This window comes from Plutella xylostella, chromosome 25 (genome assembly GCF_932276165.1).
Source record: "Plutella xylostella chromosome 25, ilPluXylo3.1, whole genome shotgun sequence".
In the NCBI taxonomy this organism is placed as follows: Eukaryota; Metazoa; Arthropoda; class Insecta; order Lepidoptera; family Plutellidae; genus Plutella; species Plutella xylostella.
Genome location: NC_064005.1, coordinates 8,345,332 through 8,367,022, shown reverse-complemented (window position 1 = coordinate 8,367,022; position 21,691 = coordinate 8,345,332). Strand labels below are relative to the sequence as shown.

Sequence of the window (21,691 nt, the reverse complement as noted above, 5' to 3'; positions counted from 1 at the left end):
CGAAGTTTCAGAGCGCTGCTGGGTGAGCCACGACCCTATCTCGTTTATTAAAAGTGCCGATTGCACGTCAGCTCGCGTTTTTCGTCAGTATAGAGTAACCCTCCTAGTCCAAAATTACCTTTCAGTTTCACAACAGATTTGTCTGACGACGACGCAGGTTGGTAATACGATTTCTGAGAATTGCTAGTCTTTGTCTCGACTGCCTTATATTGGATCTCTAAATTGTATTTAGGCTTTTCGGCGTATCAAACAAGCGGGATAAGATCATTTTGAGTTGATATCGTTAGTTACGGCAGCAATAATAATGATGATGTCCCATCAGTAGCTTTGTCGGTCGCTCATTCCACCATTGGATTCTCGGGTGGAGCCTCTGAAAGGATTTCCTGATCATATTAAGTGATGAAAACTATGATATAGATAAAAGTGTAGTAGTTAGTAGGCGCTTGAAATTGTGCCTGTCTTCTGATCTTATATGACCTACATTTGGTATAAAACTGGAGAAAAGCGCATAGTATTACGTCAAATTCAGCCGGATTCCATACAGTCGAAAGCATTACTAAACCACAGACCAAAACATACATAAGTTGTGCTAGTTTTGAAACTAGTGTCACTCTATGATTGATACGGGCGCGGCGGCGGAAGGCAATTCTCTACTGCTCCCGTTGCTAGCGTTACAAGTTACACCTTGACGTAGGTCGTGCGCGTGATGACTCGCCTTGGAGCACATACTCGTCTCTGGACCAATTTTCCACGCCAATGACCGCCTTGGGGCCCCAATTTTCAAGCCCCTTTTGGTATTTGGCAAATTCTGCAGAGCTATTTCTTTGTATGCCGCATTATCGGCACGCGTGCATTCACATGTTTTTAAGGTTTGAGACAGTTGTGGAGGCGTGTCGCCGTACAACTGCAGAGTGCATAGCGGTCCTCACCTTAATCCCATTGCAGGTTAGTTGGTTATCGCACGTTGGATCATGTAAAGGCTCGCCTCATGCTTGTCATGTGGCTCGAGCCACGTATGGTAATGAAACGTGGCCTAATTCGATCCAGCTTGAGATAGGCCGGCAGCGGGTGTTGCGCAACAGTCACGCGGCAGCTGCTGCCTCGTCCTCAGTGATATTGTGCAGGCGCGTTGGGGAGGCCGTTGACCCGACGCCTATCTGCGCTATTCTGCTCACCTCAAAGTCGGCGCAATGTCGAATCGGCTCGAGTTCAGAGACCGCGGCGGTGGCTCCGCGGCGCACTCGGTCTGTGGGTCGCGCCGACCTCGCCGAGTCGCGCGTGGTCAAGGCCGCCGTCTAGACGCACCCGCCCCCGCCCCGCCGCCCGCACCACCACCCCGCCCAGGACCCCAAACCCTTCTAACCCCCACTCCCTATTTTAGTCTACATCCGCCGCTGCGTCCCTGGGAGAGGCTTCTTCGATTCCTAGGTCAGGTTCACGCTTGAAACGGCTGGCACCGAATAATTTTACCTTGCGTATGATTCAAAGTTATGCAATCATGATGTTTAAGTTTTTAAACACAGGATTGCATTGTATTATGTTTGAATATTTGATACGTCCTTGTACCCCATATTTAGACTTCGACGCCGCCGGTGGAATTATTATTTCACAAGTTCAGCTTGTAACTTGGTGTCTACCTACGTATTTCATAGGCAGACATCTATCGCAAGTCTATTTTTGGCTTCTATTGATTTTGCTTCACTAACAATATTGGTTCGAAACGGTTTCCGATAACACATCAAATCATACAACGATCGCATAATTTCTTCATCCAATTCCCAAATTGGACAAACAAAGAGCCCCCAGTCATCATGAAGGCCATCACTTCGACATTTAAATTCTCTTCCTCAGAATAGTTAGAATGTCTAAGCAGGTGCACGTGCTAGTGGAATATTTGGCCGAGTCTGGTGTAGGTGACAAGGGAGCGCTTCATTGTTTGGATAGTCTATAAAATGCGCCAATGACGTCACGCCGGGCCGGCAGCGGCTGGCAACCACTTTTTGCCGCGACCAAGGCCAAGGCCACCGCTTAGAGAACCTACACACTGCCAAACTCCTGGCACACAAACTTCGCCTTTCCGGAACACATCTAACATAAAGAAATTCCTCAATTTAGCGTATAACTGAAGAGAAAGACGAAGCTAGCAGGTTCCCTGCGCTTGTCTTCGTTGTGTATGTAAAATACATTATTGATGATCGCCATGGACTGCGCCGGATCAGTCTGGTTCCTCTATGCACTGACATGAATGTTCGTGATTATGATATGTTGCGAATTTCAAAAATCCTTTCGCTAATGCAGTACGATCTTTATTTCGGCAATCGAGCGATGCCAGACGAGCAAAAAATTATACTAGGTAGACGAGCGAAGGCCAAATCTGCAATTTGCATGAAATAATTTATTCGGTGCATGATAAAATCGACACAGTTTAGTTAGACTTGACTAAAGGGTATGGCTGTGTAAATTGAAAATTATTACACCTGAGCAAACGATTGTCTCTTCGACAAGACACATGAGTGCGACAAGGACGCAGCATCGGAACGTTTCATGCCAAATTATATCACTAATACGATATGATAAAGCACGGAATTTTTTTCAAGCGGCCTATTGAGGCAGGTCCGGATAATAATAAAGAAGTGCGTGACGTCACACGTGAGCTTGAGACATGGTAAAAGGCGATATGTAGTGTTGGACATAAATAATTCATACCGTTTGAGATGAATTCTGATGCATAGAAACCTATAAAATGCTTAAGAAATATTTGCGTTCGCCTGCAAAAAAGAATGTTGGGAATTTCGCGAGGACTCGGTAAAAAATTGGCATCGACAAAGGTGTTATAATCAGCATTATCGTTTGATAATATTTTATCAAAGAAAACGAATTCACAATTTTCTTGTCGTTGCATCTGTTCCTAATAATTATGATTTCAATGATGCTATAAAGCACAGTTTCATAAATTAAGTCATGATTTTCATGTCTCATAGTTCTGTAAATTTTCCGGGTTCTTCGAATAATCACCCGCTCTAACTAAAACCCTGAAACGGTGCAGCAGAATCCATCTAAACGACATCGTATCGGAACTCTTTTCTGCAACGGTGATTTGGGGAAAGCCGCAACCCACATCCAGAGTCGTGAGCCCCGTTCCCCGGTGCCTAGATGAACCTTAGCCGATGTTGGCGTGGTTGTGTAAGCGTGTATTGCACCCGCCGAATTATTTGTCGTTTATCTACTCGCTGGAGGTGAGACCGCGGACGCTCGGTCGCCGACCCGACAGCCGCACGACCTACACCAACCTTGTCGGTTTTTCTACGCGCCTATTTCGTGGCCCGGATACTTGCTACATTTTTCACCATCTCTCTCTTTCACACTCGGTTCTCAATACTTGCCTCTTTGTCTGCGAGTATTTGTGTTGAGTCAGAGTGATGAATGTTCGGATTTGGGTTGCCGATGGCTGGTTTATTTAGATGACTGACTCGTTATGATTTTGGAGTGGGAAATTCGAGTTTGTAGTCGGATTTGATAAGGAATCATAATTAAAAATTATTGATAAAGTTTGTTAACGCTTTGAGCGTGAACATAAAATCATATTGATCAATGTTGAAAGTCTGAAAATTAGGGGAAATGTGGGACGAAGAAGAGAGTACTTATCTATAAATAGAATGATTTGATTAGACATCTTAATTAAGTTTATTATCCACTTAGTCTCTGTAGGTACCCTTTAATTTTATCGAGACTGTAATATAGCATCAACGGTTATTAATTATTACAAAATAACAACAACAAGTACGTATTATCCACGTATTATCTCATATAAGGGGTTGCTCTCGCTGCAAATGCGTAATACACATTTAATTATGAAATGCTCGAGTCTCGATAAAGTGTTTTGTAAGTAATTTAAATTCAGTAGGTATATAAGTGGCTATATGCAGTGCAAGTGGCTGATAGGTAATTATTGCGCTGGCTTCGTTGCGTCATGCCATTTTCTTTTTATTTATCAAAACAAAACGCGGCAATGTCAGTGGTGCATTGAACCTTTTGGTGCATCCTTGAAGCTTATTTTATCGCTGATAGATAAATATGTTTTTTCGCTAACCAACGCGTGGATGAACGTTTTTTATCATTCGTTTATGTGGGAATTGAATGCGTCCGTGAAAGAAGACCACACATTAACGAAATTTAGGTAGGTGTAACAGTATTTTGCCAAGACCTACTTGCGAAGTTTTTATAGTAAATAACTTATTTATAAAGTCGATTCTTTTAAAACTGTTCCTGTAGGTATGATTATCCGGGTTTTTACGATTTAAGATTTGGCACAATTTTTTATAGTCGATTAGATATGCATCGGTTTGCAAATAAAATTACACTTGGCGATGTTGTTTCAGCCGGGTTCCGCTCATCTCGCATAATCTTTATTGACCAAAACTCATTTCGCATAACTCGTATGGTCTAAACTTTTTTGGCCGAACCATCACTTTGCCAAGACTTATGTGGCATAAGGCTCGTTTCGTCTAAAACTCTTTAGGCACAATCTGTAAACACCTAAGTTTCGTTTGCTCAAATTTATTTTCGTCTATACCTATGTATAATCTTGTTTCTCCTAATGTTATCTTAATAAATAATATATTAAGTATGTAGTAAATGTACAAATTGTGGTATTTTTCTCCTACATCCCGAAAATCACGATATTGATGTTGATTCTGAAGGTAGAAATTCTAATTTTAACGCTGTCAAACTAAAAAAATTGCTAGCATAAAATGACATTTACGGAAACAATCATAGAGTCGAATTTTAAACAAAGAAATTAAGGTTTTGACGTCTCTAAATTTAAAATTTCCGCCTTCAGAATCGATATCATTGTATGATCAAAAAATCGAAAGTTAACGACCAATATAATTATTACAAACCCCATGAGATCGAAACCTAAAAATAGGTGCGACGACGAGCAAAGCGAGGAGGAGCGTGTTAGGTGCACATGTTCATCAAAACCAAAGCGGAGCGTTTTCCAAACAGCGGAAACAATACAAGGCACCAGTTTGCGCTATGTAGGGAGACGCTCCGTCAAAGTTAAAGCCAAACGAATATTATTACTTCGTATAAACCTATGCCATAGCATTATTAGGCTATTCAAGATTTGGCCATACCATTATTAGGCTAAACAATGTTATGCGAAATAACTTTTTACTAAACGAGATTTATGCCATACGATTTTCGGCGTAACGAGACTTTGACCAAACGTTACTATGCAATACGAGATTAGGCAAATAAATCTTATGCCAAAAAAGGTAGAACCGTTTCAGCCACTTTCAGCGGTGTCACACATTTTCAGATTTTTATTAAATATTCATCTGTTGTCGTCGTGCATGCATGTATGACTAATTTAACGTTTTTATTATTATTATATTTTACATTATCTCTTGATCCTTCTATTCTCGAATAGTTCCTGTTCCCTTTGTTTTCACACAAGGTAACTTCGGTAAATAGGTACTTAAAGCAGTTTTACAGTGTTTTACTTTGAGGATTAGAAAAATCTATAAAAAAGTGAATTAGTCCATAAAAATCAGTAGTTCATAACCGCTTACTATAAAAAAGACAAACTTGGCGATATTGCCAACACCTACAATTTAGTTTCAGCTCTTCCACTGAGTTAATGTTTCAGCAGTTGACATTCGTCACTATACATAGAGGATATTGCAAAAATTGTATGGTAGAGTTGGCGAGGCCAAATGTTCGTTTGCTTTGTTGTCAAATCTTAGAAAAATCCTGAAGAACAAACCAGCTTCCGTACTTCCATTGACACTTAGCAATTAACAACCTGTCGAACATCTCCAGAGCTGCAAGTTACATAAATATAAGTCCTATTCGCTCTAAACAATAGATTGTCGATGGTCAATAGTGGTTCGGTAGCAGATCCTCTCCTAACTAACCAAATGTATTTTAAAATAGATATATTCTTTAAATAACGTAAAATTGCTTGGTCACTGAGGAGTATACCTGTCGAAAGAAACTATCCAACTCCACAGACTAACTTGCCCCCTCTTCCGCAGGTGTCGATGATGTCGGCAGTGGGCGGCGACCCGCTGCTGCGTCGCGTGAAGCAGGAGGCCGAACAGACGTACTCGCCCCCCGCCGGCGCCGAGCTCGCCGCGCACCAGCTCACCATGCCCATGATGCAGCCCACAGAGGTAAGGGAGGGATGACTAGAGAAGATTTAAAGCAGGAATTTGTAACCTGCTGCCGTAAAACACTGCACATTAGCATGGGAACATGGAAATAGTGAAATAAATATGAGAGTATAAAGTCATTTAGCGTAGTACCTATAAACATTTCACGCCTGCATCATGAATCATGCCCATGATGCAGCCCACAGAGGTAAGGGAGGTCAAGCAGGGGCAGAGCAGACGTACTCGCCCCCCGCCGGCGCCGCGCACCAGCTCACCATGCCCATGATGCAGCCCACAGAGGTAAAGGGAGGTCAAGCAGGAGGCCGATTTTGGGAAGGAGTAACCTGCTACCGTACCAACACCTCACAGAGCACATTATCAAGTTGACCCCATGGGAATTATGAATTAGATTTAGGAGTAAAAAGTTGTCATTTAACGAAGTATAGACATTTGACTAGTATAGTATAGAGAAGTCCAGAAGAGAGAAATTAGGTCTCGAGTCAACACTAACACCAGGCAAACATAGTTTAGTATTTTCCTGGCTTCGATAACCTAGCCGGTAATGGCAAGATGAAGAAACCGACAGAAAAACAGCATCCGTGTAAAAAATAGACCTTTTAGCTGATTCTGTGCATGATGAAGTTGGTTCAAACCTGCATTTAAATTGGGCAGGCTATATTTAGAATAGCACAAAAGCTTACGTAATCAGTCGAGGAAGCTCTTTGTTCTAAGGCTCAGGTTGTGAACAGTGTATCGGTATGAAATCTTTCTATCATAACTTATCCAAAACATAACCATAATATTATTATGGTTTAAGATACAAGTACAAATTACACAATTATTATTATTGCACGCATTGAACTGTAACTGACCACACTCAAACGATAAGATTTAACTTACATTGTTTGTCACTTTTATCAAATATTATGTTTTCTTTGCTAATTTTGGAGACACAGGTTCCCAGTAGGTACAGAAGTAGCGAATGATCATGGCCGGGGCAAGAAGTATTCCTTTGTTCGATACGGATCTCATTTTTTATTGCAAATAAATAGGGAATATGCGTAAATTTTTTTTATACTTTTATTGGATAGTTTTACATCACTTTATTATAGTAAAAAAAAATTCAACGCCAAAATAAGTAATTTAAGGTATTTTAAAGAAAGTTAAAAAATTACAACCATCACGACCACTTTGAAATTCCCGTCAGGATGGCGGGCTGTCGTGACGTCATAATCGTTTAATTTCACGGCTCAGAATAATGAGTCCCGTCAGTCGGCATAGATTTTTTACCTAATCAAGTAATCACAGAGTACTTTTGTATTTTCAACAAACCAATGTTGTCATGGTAACAAACGAAAAAGGAAGTGTATAAAGTGTGATCAGTGGCTGTTTTGTAATGGTAATAAAGTGTGACCAGTGGCTCTTTTGTAATGGGAGCTCGTAAATAGCTGCTAGTAGCTCTTTTGAAATGGGAGCGCGCAAACTAGAGGACCTTTGTACACAATATTACGCTATTATGGCAATATGAATATAAAGTAATATTTGTATTGTATGTAAGTACTTACTGTAACTATGGTTCTCAGTAAGAGAGACTAGGGTTAGTGGGTCATTCTATTCTATTATCTGCGGGGGTGTAAGAACCTGCACCTGGCTCTCTTGAATGGAACCATTGTGCATATCTCAAAGGTCAAAACCCCCTTATCTAAACTATCGAATAAGAGTATAAAAATATATGCATATTCCCTAATATTTGGGCACACGGCTCTCGACTTTTCAATAGTCTTTGCTGTCCTTTTCCGCAGCTGGCCACAGTTTACTCGTTCATACTGCGTAATAAATTTAATGTGTCCAGTTCTTCTGATTACGAGAATTCTTCCATAACATAATTTAGAAAAAAATAACAACTTTTGAAATATACTAACGACTGCCATTATAACCTAAAAGTAGAAAGAGCAACTTGTGTCATGTTCATGTCATAATACTGACAATACAAATTTAATTTTATTGTGTTGCAATATGGAGCATATTTGAGTGGCTCGTTGACTAGCGAATGGCTGTTTACGCCTCATTACAATAGAACAACTAGTGGCAGCCCATACACTACCAACAAAAAATATAAAAAGTCCTAAACTTTGCAAACAAACAAGCATATCAAACAAGAAGTGGAGAGGTTATAGGAGGCTAGGATCTACTCGTATTGGAAGAATTTTTATGTGATCCATCGTATCTGATCACAACGAGCATCACAAATACTCGGTGACATTAACATTTCTTTGTTTACACTTGACATTTATTTAACTATACGCAAACGCAAAGAAGTTATTATTCTGAGATTGATATATAAAGAATTATGACGTCACATCCGCCCTAAGAAAATGGGTGACGTTTCTCGGAAGTTAGAATTTACCGAAGTTTTTTTGTACTTTTCAACTTCATTTACTTGCTCAAAAATAAATTATAATCAAAAATAATGATGGAGTCGTAGTTATGAAACAACAAAGTTTATTATAAATAATATTTGACCTTTATTTGAACCACTTGCATATTCCCTATTACAAGTTTAGTTATTTTTCCTTTTATTTCATATGATCAAGTGCATAATCTTGCGTAATTTGGTACTTATTTCAAGCTCAATAACTTGGTGATTTATGTTATGATTATAAAGTATGTCAGCTAAAATAGGAATAGGTTTGTAAAGCTAAGTAAAAGGCTTATTTGTTGCATTCGACACACTTTTATCTTTGCCCTATATTCACCTATTGATTAGCAGTGCATTGCCTCTACAAGACTTTGGTAATCAGTGTTTAAAGCACTACCTACATGCAATTAAGTGATAAAAATATATCGATACATGAAGCTGATTTAAATGAACACAGTAAAATTATTTTTATTATAAACTCGTAGTGAATATAAACATTATATTGAATACTTATTGATGAAGTAATTCACCTTTCCACTGAAAGACCATTAGATAATATTATTTCCCTTATTGACGATACAGATAAAAGAACCAAAGCGTAAGTATTCTCTAATTACTGTATTGACAACGATAGACGAGCGAAATCACTTGCACACTTCAATTTTTGCTCTTATGACGCACAAGATAAGTCTGTTCTAAGTCCAATGTGTTTTACACGTACTCTTTATGACGTAGGATGCTTACGATAGTTCAGTACTGGCCACTGGATCACTTTAAAATGCGTCATAAAGGAGCAGGAATCTTTAGGAGACATCTATGCATTGGAAAAACGGCCTACGTCGGCCTAATTTTAAAATAAAACTCTTTAGATAATAGCCCCTCCATCATATCCAATGCAATTCCCGGTAAAACAGACGAACATCTATAACTATAGCCATCTCTTTCCCCCTTCAGCAGATGGATCTGCAGCCGAAAGAAGAAGTGAAGTTCTGCGTGTCGCCGACAGATGGCGGCGTCGTCGGCAACACCAGCCCCGACCAGCAGCACTGCTCGTCTACCACAGGTAAATAGGTTAATGCATACTGAGACTCACTATAGATAGATAGATAGAATATTCTTTATTTGTACACAAGAATAGGTTATACAAAGCTTAAATATAAACACATAGGTACAAAAAAGGCGGTCTTATCACTAAAAGCGATTTTTTCAAGACAACCTTTAGGTGGAAGAATATTTATGTTCAGATAGGGTCTGTACTAAAGAATATACTATAGTACAGTGGACGTGGACTGCCTAATTATTATAGAATAGAATACGTCACTCGAGGACGCCTGTTTTCGTGCTCGCTAAAACGGGTACTTACATTCTCATTTTTTGACACACCAAAACTACAAAAAGCTACTTTCTTTCGAAATCATTTATATGAGAATGAACCGTTTTATATTTGTATTCGGTAGGCTAATTCAGTATAAATTCCGCCCTACAAATACAAAACTAGTGCTACAACGGACGGCGGAAGTATTCACTGAATACCTGTAACTTACACCTTTAGACATTATCTGACGCTCCCTTATTTATAAAAAAAGATACTGAATTAATAGGTGGAGGTTTTATCTATCTTATCCATAAACCAAACTCCCATAACTTACAACTATCTCCCACCCCCAGTGGCAGTATCAAACGGCACTCGCGACGACGAGGCGCCTCGCCGCCTCTGCCTCGTCTGTGGCGACACGGCGTCCGGCTTCCACTACGGCGTGGCGAGCTGCGAGGCGTGCAAGGCCTTCTTTAAGAGGACCATACAGGTGAGTCGATATGTGAGTCGTAGTTTCATTTGTAATGTGTAAGATAAATTTGAGTTTCAATTGTGTTTAAAAAATACTTGAAGTATAAAGAACCCGTGTCTAGTGTAGGGTCAGATAAATTAGAGTTTCAATTGTGTTTAAAAAATAGTTCATGTATAAAGAACCAGTGTCTAGTGCAGGTTTTGGGGAAATGACGCAGACGAAGATCGCTGGTCAGCGATTTCATCTACCATCTACATATTTCTTTTCGTGTGTTATTTATTTCAACATAGTGACCTCTGATACAATACTTGTCACTTTTAGTTGTTTTGCAAGTCAATATTTTACTTTGTTACCTAATTTGCCAGAAGTCTATGCTTGAGTATGGATACCCATGATCCACAACACCCGAACGTTCACATCACTTTAGTGACCCGAAACATTAGTACCCAAACGTGTCCCAATAACTTACACTAACAACAACAAACCATTCCAGGGCAACATCGAATACACATGCCCCGCATCCAACGAGTGTGAGATCAACAAGCGCCGGCGCAAGGCGTGCCAGGCGTGCCGGTTCCGCAAGTGCTTGCGAACTGGCATGTTGAGAGAGGGGGTGAGGCTGGACCGAGTGCGGGGGGGGCGGCAGAAGTACAGACGAGCCCCGGATGTGCCCACGCATGCGCCGCAGACGTTGCTGAGCGATATTAAGGTGAGGGTTACTGTGAAATTATGGAAATGTGAGTTTTGTTTGGTGGTGGTAGAATGTTCCAGCTGTTGGATGCTGCGTAGTTAAAACTGCCGCTCTCTAGTGGTGTCTGCAAATATGCAGTACTATTAATAACATAACCGTGAATAGTATTTTCTAGAAAACTTATATCTATCATCAGAAGCGCATTCAGACTCATCCTTATATATTTTTATGTAATTCGTAAATAAACATAACACTCCCGTTTCTTCCACAGGTCCTAGAAGCCCTCTCGTCCTACGAGCCAGAACTGCTGACCTGCGCGGCGCCGCCGGCCGGGGTCACTGACCCGGCGGCCAGGACGCTGGCTCTCCTGGCGGACCTGTATGATAGAGAGCTGGTGGGAGTGATTGGATGGGCCAAACAGATCCCCGGGTTCACTGACCTGCAGTTAAACGATCAGGTGAGATTTTCTTGGGATTTTGGAATTGTATTTTTACAACTGATAGTTATGAAGAGGTTTTGTACTGGTCTATGAATGGGTGTTTGTAGCCTACTAACGCTTTTAAAAAGAATTCAGTCTTGTTTTTTATTATGCGGTGCTATTTTACCCTTTTAAGGCCCTTAAGGATTGTTTATTGCTAATTTGTCGGTGGCGGTAAAGCAGTAGGTCTCTGGACCTGGCTAAAACGTCAGAAGGCTAAAAACTCCCGTCCTAATCTACCATCAACACCACAAAAACCGCACCACAACCATCGCGCCAGGTGCATCTCGCTATGTTTAACTGTTCTCTTCACTCGAGCATAGCTGCCAAATCGTTTACCATCCTCCTCCTTGAACCCTTAAACCGCACCAAAACCATCCGCTGCTTGTAAAGGCTCCCAGTGTGTAGGAGCCTTAAGATTACGCTTCTAAATGGATAATAAACAATTACTATCCCCAGATGCGCCTCCTCCAGAGCACATGGGCGGAGATGCTCTCGCTCATGACGGCGTACCGCTCGATGTCGTCCGCGCCGCTGCGCCTGCGCTTCGCACACGACCTCAGCCTCGACGAGGCGCAGGCGCGGGAGATAGGCGCTCACGATCTGTTCTTACAGGTAACTAATTAGTGGGATAGTATGTTAATGCGTTTGTTAGTCGTCTATATAAAAACGATTGAACGGATTGCGATGAAATTTGGTATGTAGGAAGCTGACTCCTTGGATTAACATATAGGTCGTCTACGTAAAAATTACTGAACGGATTGCGATGAAACTTGGTTTGTAGGAAGCTGATACCATGGAGTGACATATAGGCTACTTTTTATCACGGATTTCCACGGGAAAATTATTTAACAAAGCTCGCGGGATCTGCTTGTTGGTTATCCTTTTGTCACTACATTGGGAGCACACCATATTAGTAGCGACAAGTGGGTATGTATTCAAGTGCCGTGGGTAGAGATGCTCTCGCTGATGACGGCGTACCGCTCGATGTCGTCCGCGCCGCTGCGCCTGCGCTTCGCACACGACCTCAGCCTCGACGAGGCGCAGGCGAGGGAGATAGGCGCTCACGATCTCTTCTTACAGGTAACTATTTAGTGGGATAGTATGTTAATGTGTTTGTTGGTCATCTATCCTAACTAATATTATAAATGCGAAAGTAACTGTGTCTGTCTGTTACTCTTTCACGCCAAAAGTACTAGACGGATTTGAATTTGGTCTAGACCCTGAGAAAGAACATAGGCTACTTTTTATCCCGGAATTCCCACGGGAAAACTTTTTAAGGCGAAGCGAAGCTGTGAAGTGTGAAAATAAATGAACGGATTGCGATGAAACTTGGTATGTAGGAAGTTCACACCCTAAATTAACATATGGGCTACTTTTTGTCCCGGATTTCCCACGGGATAACTATTTTACAAAGCTCGCGGGTTCAGCTAGTTGGTTATCCTTTTGTCACTACATTGCGAGCACACCATAACAGTAGTGACAAGTGGGTATGTATTCAAGTGCCGTGGGTAGAGATGCTCTCGCTGATGACGGCGTACCGCTCGATGTCGTCCGCGCCTCGCACACGACCTCAGCCTCGACGAGGCGCAGGCGAGGGAGATAGGCTCACGATCTATTCTTACAGGTAACTAACTTTTCCTCCGTGTACGGAACCAATAGCTCCGAAGCTAACGCCGGAGTTGTTACAGATTGCTTGAGATTGGTTGAGAAGCATGCAGACTGTATGGGTACCTTGCACTTGAATATAAATGACATTGTCACAAAACTAAAATCTCTTGATATCTCGAAAGGTCCTGGTCCGGATGGAATTCCACCTATATTTATAACTCGACTAGCATCCAGTCTCGCGAAACCACTTCATACCATTTACAATAGATCATTGGCAACCGGTAGTTTCCCTATGGCATGGAAGACTGCTAAGGTTGTACCTGTATCCAAAGGCGGTGATGACACCCTAATCAATGAATACAGACCAATTTCTATACTTACAGTATTCAGTAAAGTATTTGAACTCCTCGTATATCCCCACATTCATAATCACTTCCGAAGACATTTCTCAGATCATCAACACGGGTCTATGAAATCGAGGTCTACGTGCACCAATTTAGTTTCATTTGTGGAATTTTTATCGGAAGCTATTGATGAGCATAGGCAAGTCGATGTCGTGTATACTGATTTCAGTAAGGCATTCGATAAAGTAGATCATAAAAATTTAATAAAAAAACTGAGTATTTATGGAATTTTCGGGTCGCTTTTGTTATGGCTAGGATCTTACTTGACTGATCGCAATTTTTATGTTGTTGTCAACGGCTTTCAATCAAGGAACTACTCAGTAACTTCGGGAGTCCCACAAGGATCGCATTTGGGCCCGATTCTCTTTAATATTTTTATAAATGATCTCCCTGGTTTGCTACAAAATTCGACACCATTTTTATTTGCTGATGATCTAAAACTTGCAAAGGTAATTAAATCCGCAGATGAATCAATACTTTTACAAAATGACCTTAATGTGCTAAACGAGTGGTGCAAAATGAATGGCATGTTTTTAAATGCAAAAAAATGTTTTTATATTAGGTTCACTCGTAATATTAACGAAATATTGTCTACATATAATATTCAGTCAAATACTTTGCTAGAAGTCACAACAGTAAGAGATCTTGGCGTTATACTGGATAAAAAATTAACTTTTGTGCCGCATATTGACCACATTGTAAAAAAATCAAATAAAGCTCTTGGTTTTGTCCTTCGAAATAGCAAAGCCTTCCGGAACCCGAACACAAAAATCTTACTCTATAATGCATTTGTTCGGAGTGTGTTAGAGTATTGTAGTGTAGTATGGCGTCCCCACTACTCAACCCATATTGCCAGAATTGAGCGTATCCAAAAGCGTTTCGTGGGACACTTATCATATTATGCAGGAATTTTAAATAAAAAAAAACAATACGTTGATCGATTAGATTTTTTGAAAATTACTTCCTTAGAAAAACGAAGAGATCTACTAGACCTAAGTTTTCTGTTTAAAATAATTAGAAATAGAATTGATTGTCCACAAATTTTGTCCAAGTTTAATTTTTTGGTGCCTCGAAGACTTCCCAGACAACCAATAAAACCTTTGTGTCCGCCTCACCGTAATACAGTTCTCGGTTTTAACTCTGCCATTCCTAGGTTAAGCAGACTATTAAATAAATGTTCTGGATCAATTGATATTCATGCTGACTCTTTGTTTAAATTTAAAAATACAATTAATTTCTCAATCAATTAATATATTAATCTAAATTTTTAATTCAATTTTAATTCAATTCAATTTAATTCAATTTAATCAATTATAATTTTATTTTTATAATTAGTATAAGTAGTTAAATTTATTTTAAGTAGCCACTAAATTGACGACTTTTTTTTTTTTTAATTTTGTGCATGCAGTGTTTACCTATAATTGTTTGTGCATCTAGTTTGTATTTAGTTATAGAATTGTAATAGTTTTGATGTAACAAATGTTGGTGAACCATAATAAATAAATAAATAAATAACAACTAGTAAATTTCTGTAGGAATGTTGGTATGTTTGTTAGTCTTCCAGGTTAAAAGTAATGAACGGATTGCGATGAAATTTGGTATTTAGGAAGCTCACACCCTGGATTAACATATAGGCTACTTTTTATCACGGATTTTTAACCTACTTCGAAAAAAGCAGGAGGTTCTCAATTCGTCTGTATGTTTTTTTTGTCGGCATTTATTTTGAAGCGAAGCGGACCTCTGTCAATAGCTAGTTCGTTATATTTCTTTGTGTCACTACATTGGGAACATAATAGCGACAAGTGGGTATGTATTCAAGTGACATGGGCAGAGATGCTCTCGCTCATGACGGCGTACCGCTCGATGTCGTCCGCGCCGCTGCGCCTGCGCTTCGCACACGACCTCAGCCTCGACGAGGCGCAGGCGAGGGAGATCATCATTGGCCACAGCATCTGTATAGATGATTGTTGCAGCGCTCGTGGGTTATGAGTTACGACGGCCGCACCGTCGTTGATGGCTGTATAGTCCAATAGCAGCACGACATTTTTTGCCACAATGGTTGCAGACGTAACGCGATTCCAACGGAGGAGACATAGCACGGCGAATTCTTTTCTGCTTTAGATTTTCAAGCCAGTCTTCATCATGCTTCGCCATGCCTGCTTGAATATCGCGGCGCCATTCAGGTCTCATTTCGGCGCGTGTTTCCCAGCTGTTTGTCTGTAATCCGAAACTATGCATGTCACGCTTGCAGCAGTCTTTAAAGCGTAGAGCTGGTCTTCCCACTGGTCGTTTGGTATCAGCGATCTGTCCCAGCATTACTTGGCGTGGCAACCTCCCAGAATCCATTCGGTGGACATGACCGAGCCAGCGGAGACGACGTTGCTTTAGGATGGCTGTTATACTGCAACAACGCGTCTTCTCCAGGACATTCCGATTTGTCACTTTGTCCTCCCACGTTACTCCAAGGATAGATCTTAGGCAACGCATATGGAAAGCATTAAGTTTGCGTTCTTGTTTAGCATAGGTAGTCCATGTTTCCGAAGCGTACAATAGTATACTTAGGACGCAAGTCTGGTATACAAGGACTTTGGTGTGAGTGGTGAGCTTTGAGTTTCTCCATACGCGAGTATAAAGCTTTCCAAATGAGGTCGATGCTTTGCCAATCCGAGAGTCTATTTCCTTGTCAGTTGTCAGAGCTGATGTGGTTATTGAACCGAGGTAGCAGAAGTGATCCACGACATCAAGGACAGCGCCGTCGAGTGTGATCTTAGGCGGCCGATCCACACTTTGCACCATGACCACAGTCTTCTTGGGATTGATACTCATTGAAAATAAGTGACATGCCTTGCTAAACCTCGTCAACAGCTCCTGAAGCTCATTTTCTGAGTTTGCGACAAGTGCAGCATCATCAGCATATAACAGTTCTCTAGCAATTAAGTCTAGGCGTAGTCTTTTTGACTTTAGGAGACCGATGTTAAATAATCTCCCGTCTGTTCTGGTATGCAGATGCACCCCGACATCACAATTCTCAAAGGCAGTCAGCGCTCACGATCTATTCTTACAGGTAACTAACTAATAAATGTCTGTAGGTACAGTTCCCCAAAATTGATAATGCACATAGAAATCTTCGTCATTGTTCGGCAACGGTCGTATTCCCGAGCGTTAGAAAACTATTATGTATTTAGAGTGGTTAAGTGCATTTTCTTCATGAAATTTTAGTAGAATTATGTAATTGGTGCTAAAAGAGATAATTGATTTATCAGTAACGAAATTTGATTCAATAATTCATAATATTCCATAATATTAACATTTACTTCGAAAATGTTACAGTAGGTACTTTTCAAGTGTCTTACTGAAGCTGATGTAAAGATGGATGAAAGAAGGTTTGAATAACACAAGGTTTATATTATAAGGAGAAATGGATTTCAAACACAGGTTTATATTAAATTTTTTAAATCTCAGTTCAAAAGTATTTACAGCACTGATTATTTCACATTAATAAAAATGTTTACATTAAAATCTCAGTTCAAAAGTATTTACAGCGCTGATCATTCACAATAATATTACAATTACAAACTTGGTCTTTTGGGTGTGGCTTTATTGGCAAAGTGAAGTCTATCAATGTGACGTATATTTTATTCTTAAATGTGCCTCATAATATGGCATCGTAAAAAATAATTAAAGTTGAAATTAAATTCACATTTGAAAAAAATAACAAGAACGATGTGTAATTGCAGCTCTTTATAATTTCACAAAAGTAATATTGATCTTGACCTTGAGACCCTTGACTGATCGGTGACAGCCACCGACCGCCCAAATTGTTTTCGATTATGTGTCACATGATATTGACTACTATTTCTTTCGAACAAGGATCAAAATGCAAGTGCTTTGTTTAAGAAATGATTCGGGTGTTTCCGGGAATACGACAGTTTGCGAAGATTTGCATGCGCATTATTAATATGGGAGAACTGTATGTTGATGTGTTTGTTGGTCGCCTACGTGAAAATTAATGAACGGATTGTGATGAAACTTGGTATGTAATAAGCTTACACCCTGGATTAACATATAGGCTACTTTTAATATAGGAGACTTGGTTGGTAGGTAGGTAGGAAGGTGACACCCAGGATTAACATACATATAGGCTACTTTTTGTCCCGGATTTCCCAAGGGAAAACTATTTAACAAAGCTCGCGGGATCAGCTAGTAGGTTATATTTCCTTATTTAACAAAGCTCACGGGATCGGCTAGTAGCTTATATTTTTTGTGTCACTACATTGGGAGCACACCATAATAGTAGCGACATAAGTGGGTCACTATAATGGGAGCACAACATAATAGTAGCGACAAGTGGGTATGTATTCAAGTGCCGTGGGTAGAGATGCTCTCGCTGATGACGGCGTACCGCTCGATGTCGTCCGCGCCGCTGCGCCTGCGCTTCGCACACGACCTCAGCCTCGACGAGGCGCAGGCGAGGGAGATAGGCGCTCACGATCTCTTCTTACAGGTTAGTAGTTAGTTAATGTCTGTAGGTAGTTTAGTATGTTTGTTGGTCGCACGATCTCTTCTTACAGGTTAGTCGTTTGTAAATGTCTGTAGGTATGGTATTATGTTTGTTAGTCGCCTACGTGAAAACTACTGAACAACCGGTAGGTAGGAAGCCTGGATTAACGTATAGGCTACTTTTTGCCCCGGATTTCCCACAGGCACGCATTTATGGCGAAACGGAGCTAAAAATATAATTATGGCGGCCGGGCTCAATCTATCTCGCTCTATTAGATTTATCAATACTCCTTGCTGCACCAATTTTATAACCGCCGTCTTCATATTCTTACTTATATATTAAAGATTCCTCCATACTTTCAGATAGCGGGCGTGGCGAAGCGTCTAGAACGCGCCTCAGCATTACGCGAAGAGTGCTACCTACTAAAAGCCCTGGCTTTAGCCAACTCAGAGGCGAGGATCGACGAGCATGCGGCGTTGAGGCGCTTCCGAGACTCCATACTGACGGCGCTCAATGACGCCATCTCTACGCTCAGGTGAGAACTAAATGGTTTTTCTAAAGCACATGCTGAGCTGGTGCGTTTTTGACGCTATGGACAATAATGTTTCTTCTGTTAGTCTGTATTTTATTGTATTCAAGGTTTAAAGTACCTTCGTAAGCTTAGTCCATTGCGGTGATGGCACACCTTTATTTATTTTCTGTGGATTGGTACTGATAGCTATTGGATCTCTATCACCTGTCCCAGTGTAACAGTTAAATTTCTATTCAGCTAAAGCATCACAAATTGCTTAGATGTTAGAGGTTTACATTATACATTATACATAATTTAATATCCAAATTTTGCAGTAAAATAACCATTGAATCCCATCCCTTTCCAGGCCATACAACGCCATGGCGGCGCTGCAACAGCTGTTACTCGTGTTGCCAGCTCTGAGACACGCGGACTTCGCCGTGCGTCGCTTCTGGTCCGGAGTGAACCGCGACCGCCGCGCCCCCATGAACAAACTCTTCGTAGAAATGCTCGAGGCCTGTCTCCGATAAACGGACGACCTCCGTGCACGGCGGGAATAATACTGGCAGTACAGCCGCGCGGACGCGAAAAGAAAAAACAAACTGACAGCTGTCAATGTCACTGTCAAGTTTTGGCGGCAAGGAGTGGCGATGAAAATTGAAAACTTTTTTGTTTGTAAAAAGACTTCTTGTGTGTAACACAGTTGGTTTTGAATGCGAGTGTTGAATTGAGTACCTTAGTGTTAAACGTAAATATTTATGTGTGTAGGCGCAATATGTGCGGGACACATCACAAAGTGATGCCTACTAGAATTGTAATGTTTCGACGTGATGTTTTTAGTAATAATGTTAGTATTACTATTGTTAGTCGTGCGTTACTTTACACAGTGTTGGTTGGGGCCGCGCTACACACTGCCAATCTTCGACCAAGTCGGCTTGGCTGTGTAGCCCGCCCTTGCCATGGTAAGTTACTAGTGTAATATTACCTGCAATATCTACAACTCTTTAGTAGAAACGAAAGGCGTGGGGTCGCTGGAATTACTTTAGCTTTTATTGACATATAGCTTAGCTAGCCTTTATTTGGAACTTTATTGGTATGATTCGGATGCATTTTGATTGTGCCATAGTGTTGGAAACACCACAGGAAAGTTGTAATATATCACGAGTTTGGAATAAGATCTTTTGCCATATTTTGTTTAGTCTGCATTTAAGTATTTAATTTTACTTCGGTTATGGGGTAATGGATAGCGATGGTGGAAATTATGGGAAGAATTTATTTGATTTATTATAGTTGCACTTGTAGATCACTGGTTAAATAAAATAACAACACTTTAGAAATGTGTAAAAAATCAAAATTGTCTATATTATTTTAATTAATTGACAGACTCTAGTCTGTGGAATGATGGCTGTGAAAGAGTAATATTACGTGCAAAATTTTTAATTGTTTTTTTTTTATTATTAGTATGATATGTATAGCAAAATTGTCTGAAAATAAATAAAGTTTGATTTTATATATGAAAAATTAATCTGTTTGAAAATTTTGGCGTCCCCGCGCCGTAAATGTACAAAACTGGACGGATTTAGTACAAAACTTGTTACTATTTTTGTAAACTATTAAAATTTTATCTAGTTTTAAGGCGCGGAAGGTTTGACATTATGTTGTACGATCGAACAAAATGGCGTCGATAGCTTTTTTTCTGAAAAGCTGTAAAAGTTTTTCCCTATTGTACAAATTATTGCGATGCAGTAACCGTATTCGGTGCGTTTATTAAATACACTGTTATTTATCGACATTATATTCAGATAATATCCCAGTTGCATTGTAAATGTTAAAAAAGTTATTTTAAAAGAAACTCAGAGCAATATTTATGAAAAAGTCTGTTCCTTGCATGGAGTATTTTGTACAATTTTATAACAATATATATATTTTTGGGAATGTGAGTAAAGAAAGATGATAATTGGTACCTAAATGTAATTATACTACTACTACATGTGTAGATATATAAATTTTATCATGTAATATTAAATAGAGTATTTAATGGAACAGTAGTAAAATGTATACCTCAACCTGTTACCACTATATAACTTAAATGGAACCTGACGATTGTACAATACCAAGTAACTATACTACGAACGTGTTTTTATTTCTTAATTCCAGTGAGCTATTTATACTATGTTCTGTTGTAGTTATTCTTATGTTAAGAATATTTACATTTTTAATCTAGTTTTATTGATACTGCGTGTTTGATGGCGGCAGTTTTAAATGCTGATTTCTGTTGTTGGGGTGACCGGATGAATTTTCTGTTTCTCAATAAGTATCTGTAATCTACTGGGCCATTCATGAGTTAACTATGTTGATATATATTCAAAATAATGTTTAGTAGCAATCAAGACATGCCGCACAAAATATTTTGTTCCAAATATGTAATAAGTAATGTTTTTTTTTTTCATATAAGTAGTATCATATTCCATTGATTTGAAATAGTTTTTGACCTTGCTATTATCATCCAACTATGATTATTTAAAATATATATTTTGCGCTTGTGTTAGTTCAATGCCGTTTCAGTCCAAAACACACGTTTTTGTTGAATGGAATTTGTTACTTTTTTTCTTGTACATAAATGTTAAGCATACATGTGAACCGATAATGTGAAATGGAAATATAAAATGAAAAAATATTAAAAATGCATTTTATTTTAGACTTAAAACTAGTTACAAAATAATGTTATCGTACCTATATGCAGCTGCTAAAGTTGCTCTGCGAGAGAGAGAAAAAAAACTAATCATTTGTGGTGATAACCTACCCGAGTCCGCGTTGTTCTATGATTCTATGGTGTTGATAGACGAAGTGCTCGACTAGACCTTAGAAGTAAATAACTGAGCTAAACCCTATTTTATTCTATGAGTATTCATTCAATTGTTCAATTGTTTTTTTCTTATGAGTGAAAACTAAAACCCCCCGTTCTCACTAGTCGTAAGTCGCATAAGTCGAATGCTGTCACCATACACTTTATATGGAACTGTTCACATTGGATGAGACGAGCTTCGACTTTTAGTCTTATGCGACTTACGACTGGTGTGATGTGAACTTCGATATTGCCTTATCTCTGCCTCTTATGAGCTAAAGGTGCT

The 21,691-nt window shown here is 39.8% G+C and overlaps 1 protein-coding gene across 7 annotated transcripts in view; it reads left to right on the top strand.

Moving 5' to 3' along the window:
- The window catches only part of LOC105382387 (steroid hormone receptor ERR1), a 32,707-nt gene extending 11,470 nt beyond the window's left edge, over positions 1 to 21,237 (top strand). For 3 of the 7 annotated variants that reach the window (XM_038107248.2, XM_038107247.2, XM_038107245.2), the window contains 8 exons: positions 6,042 to 6,179; positions 9,532 to 9,640; positions 10,246 to 10,382; positions 10,858 to 11,073; positions 11,327 to 11,512; positions 11,993 to 12,148; positions 18,412 to 18,584; positions 18,928 to 21,237. In XM_038107248.2, the coding sequence (XP_037963176.1) occupies positions 6,048 to 6,179; positions 9,532 to 9,640; positions 10,246 to 10,382; positions 10,858 to 11,073; positions 11,327 to 11,512; positions 11,993 to 12,148; positions 18,412 to 18,584; positions 18,928 to 19,090 (1,272 nt within the window). In that variant the 5' untranslated portion in view covers positions 6,042 to 6,047 and the 3' untranslated portion in view covers positions 19,091 to 21,237. Of the gene's footprint in view, positions 1 to 6,041; positions 6,180 to 6,420; positions 6,459 to 9,531; positions 9,641 to 10,245; positions 10,383 to 10,857; positions 11,074 to 11,326; positions 11,513 to 11,992; positions 12,149 to 15,381; positions 15,466 to 18,010; positions 18,053 to 18,411; positions 18,585 to 18,927 lie in introns of those variants that run through there. The other 4 variants (XM_048630130.1, XM_038107246.2, XM_048630131.1 and 1 more) reach the window with 4 other exon arrangements.
- The last annotated feature ends 454 nt before the right edge of the window (positions 21,238 to 21,691 follow it).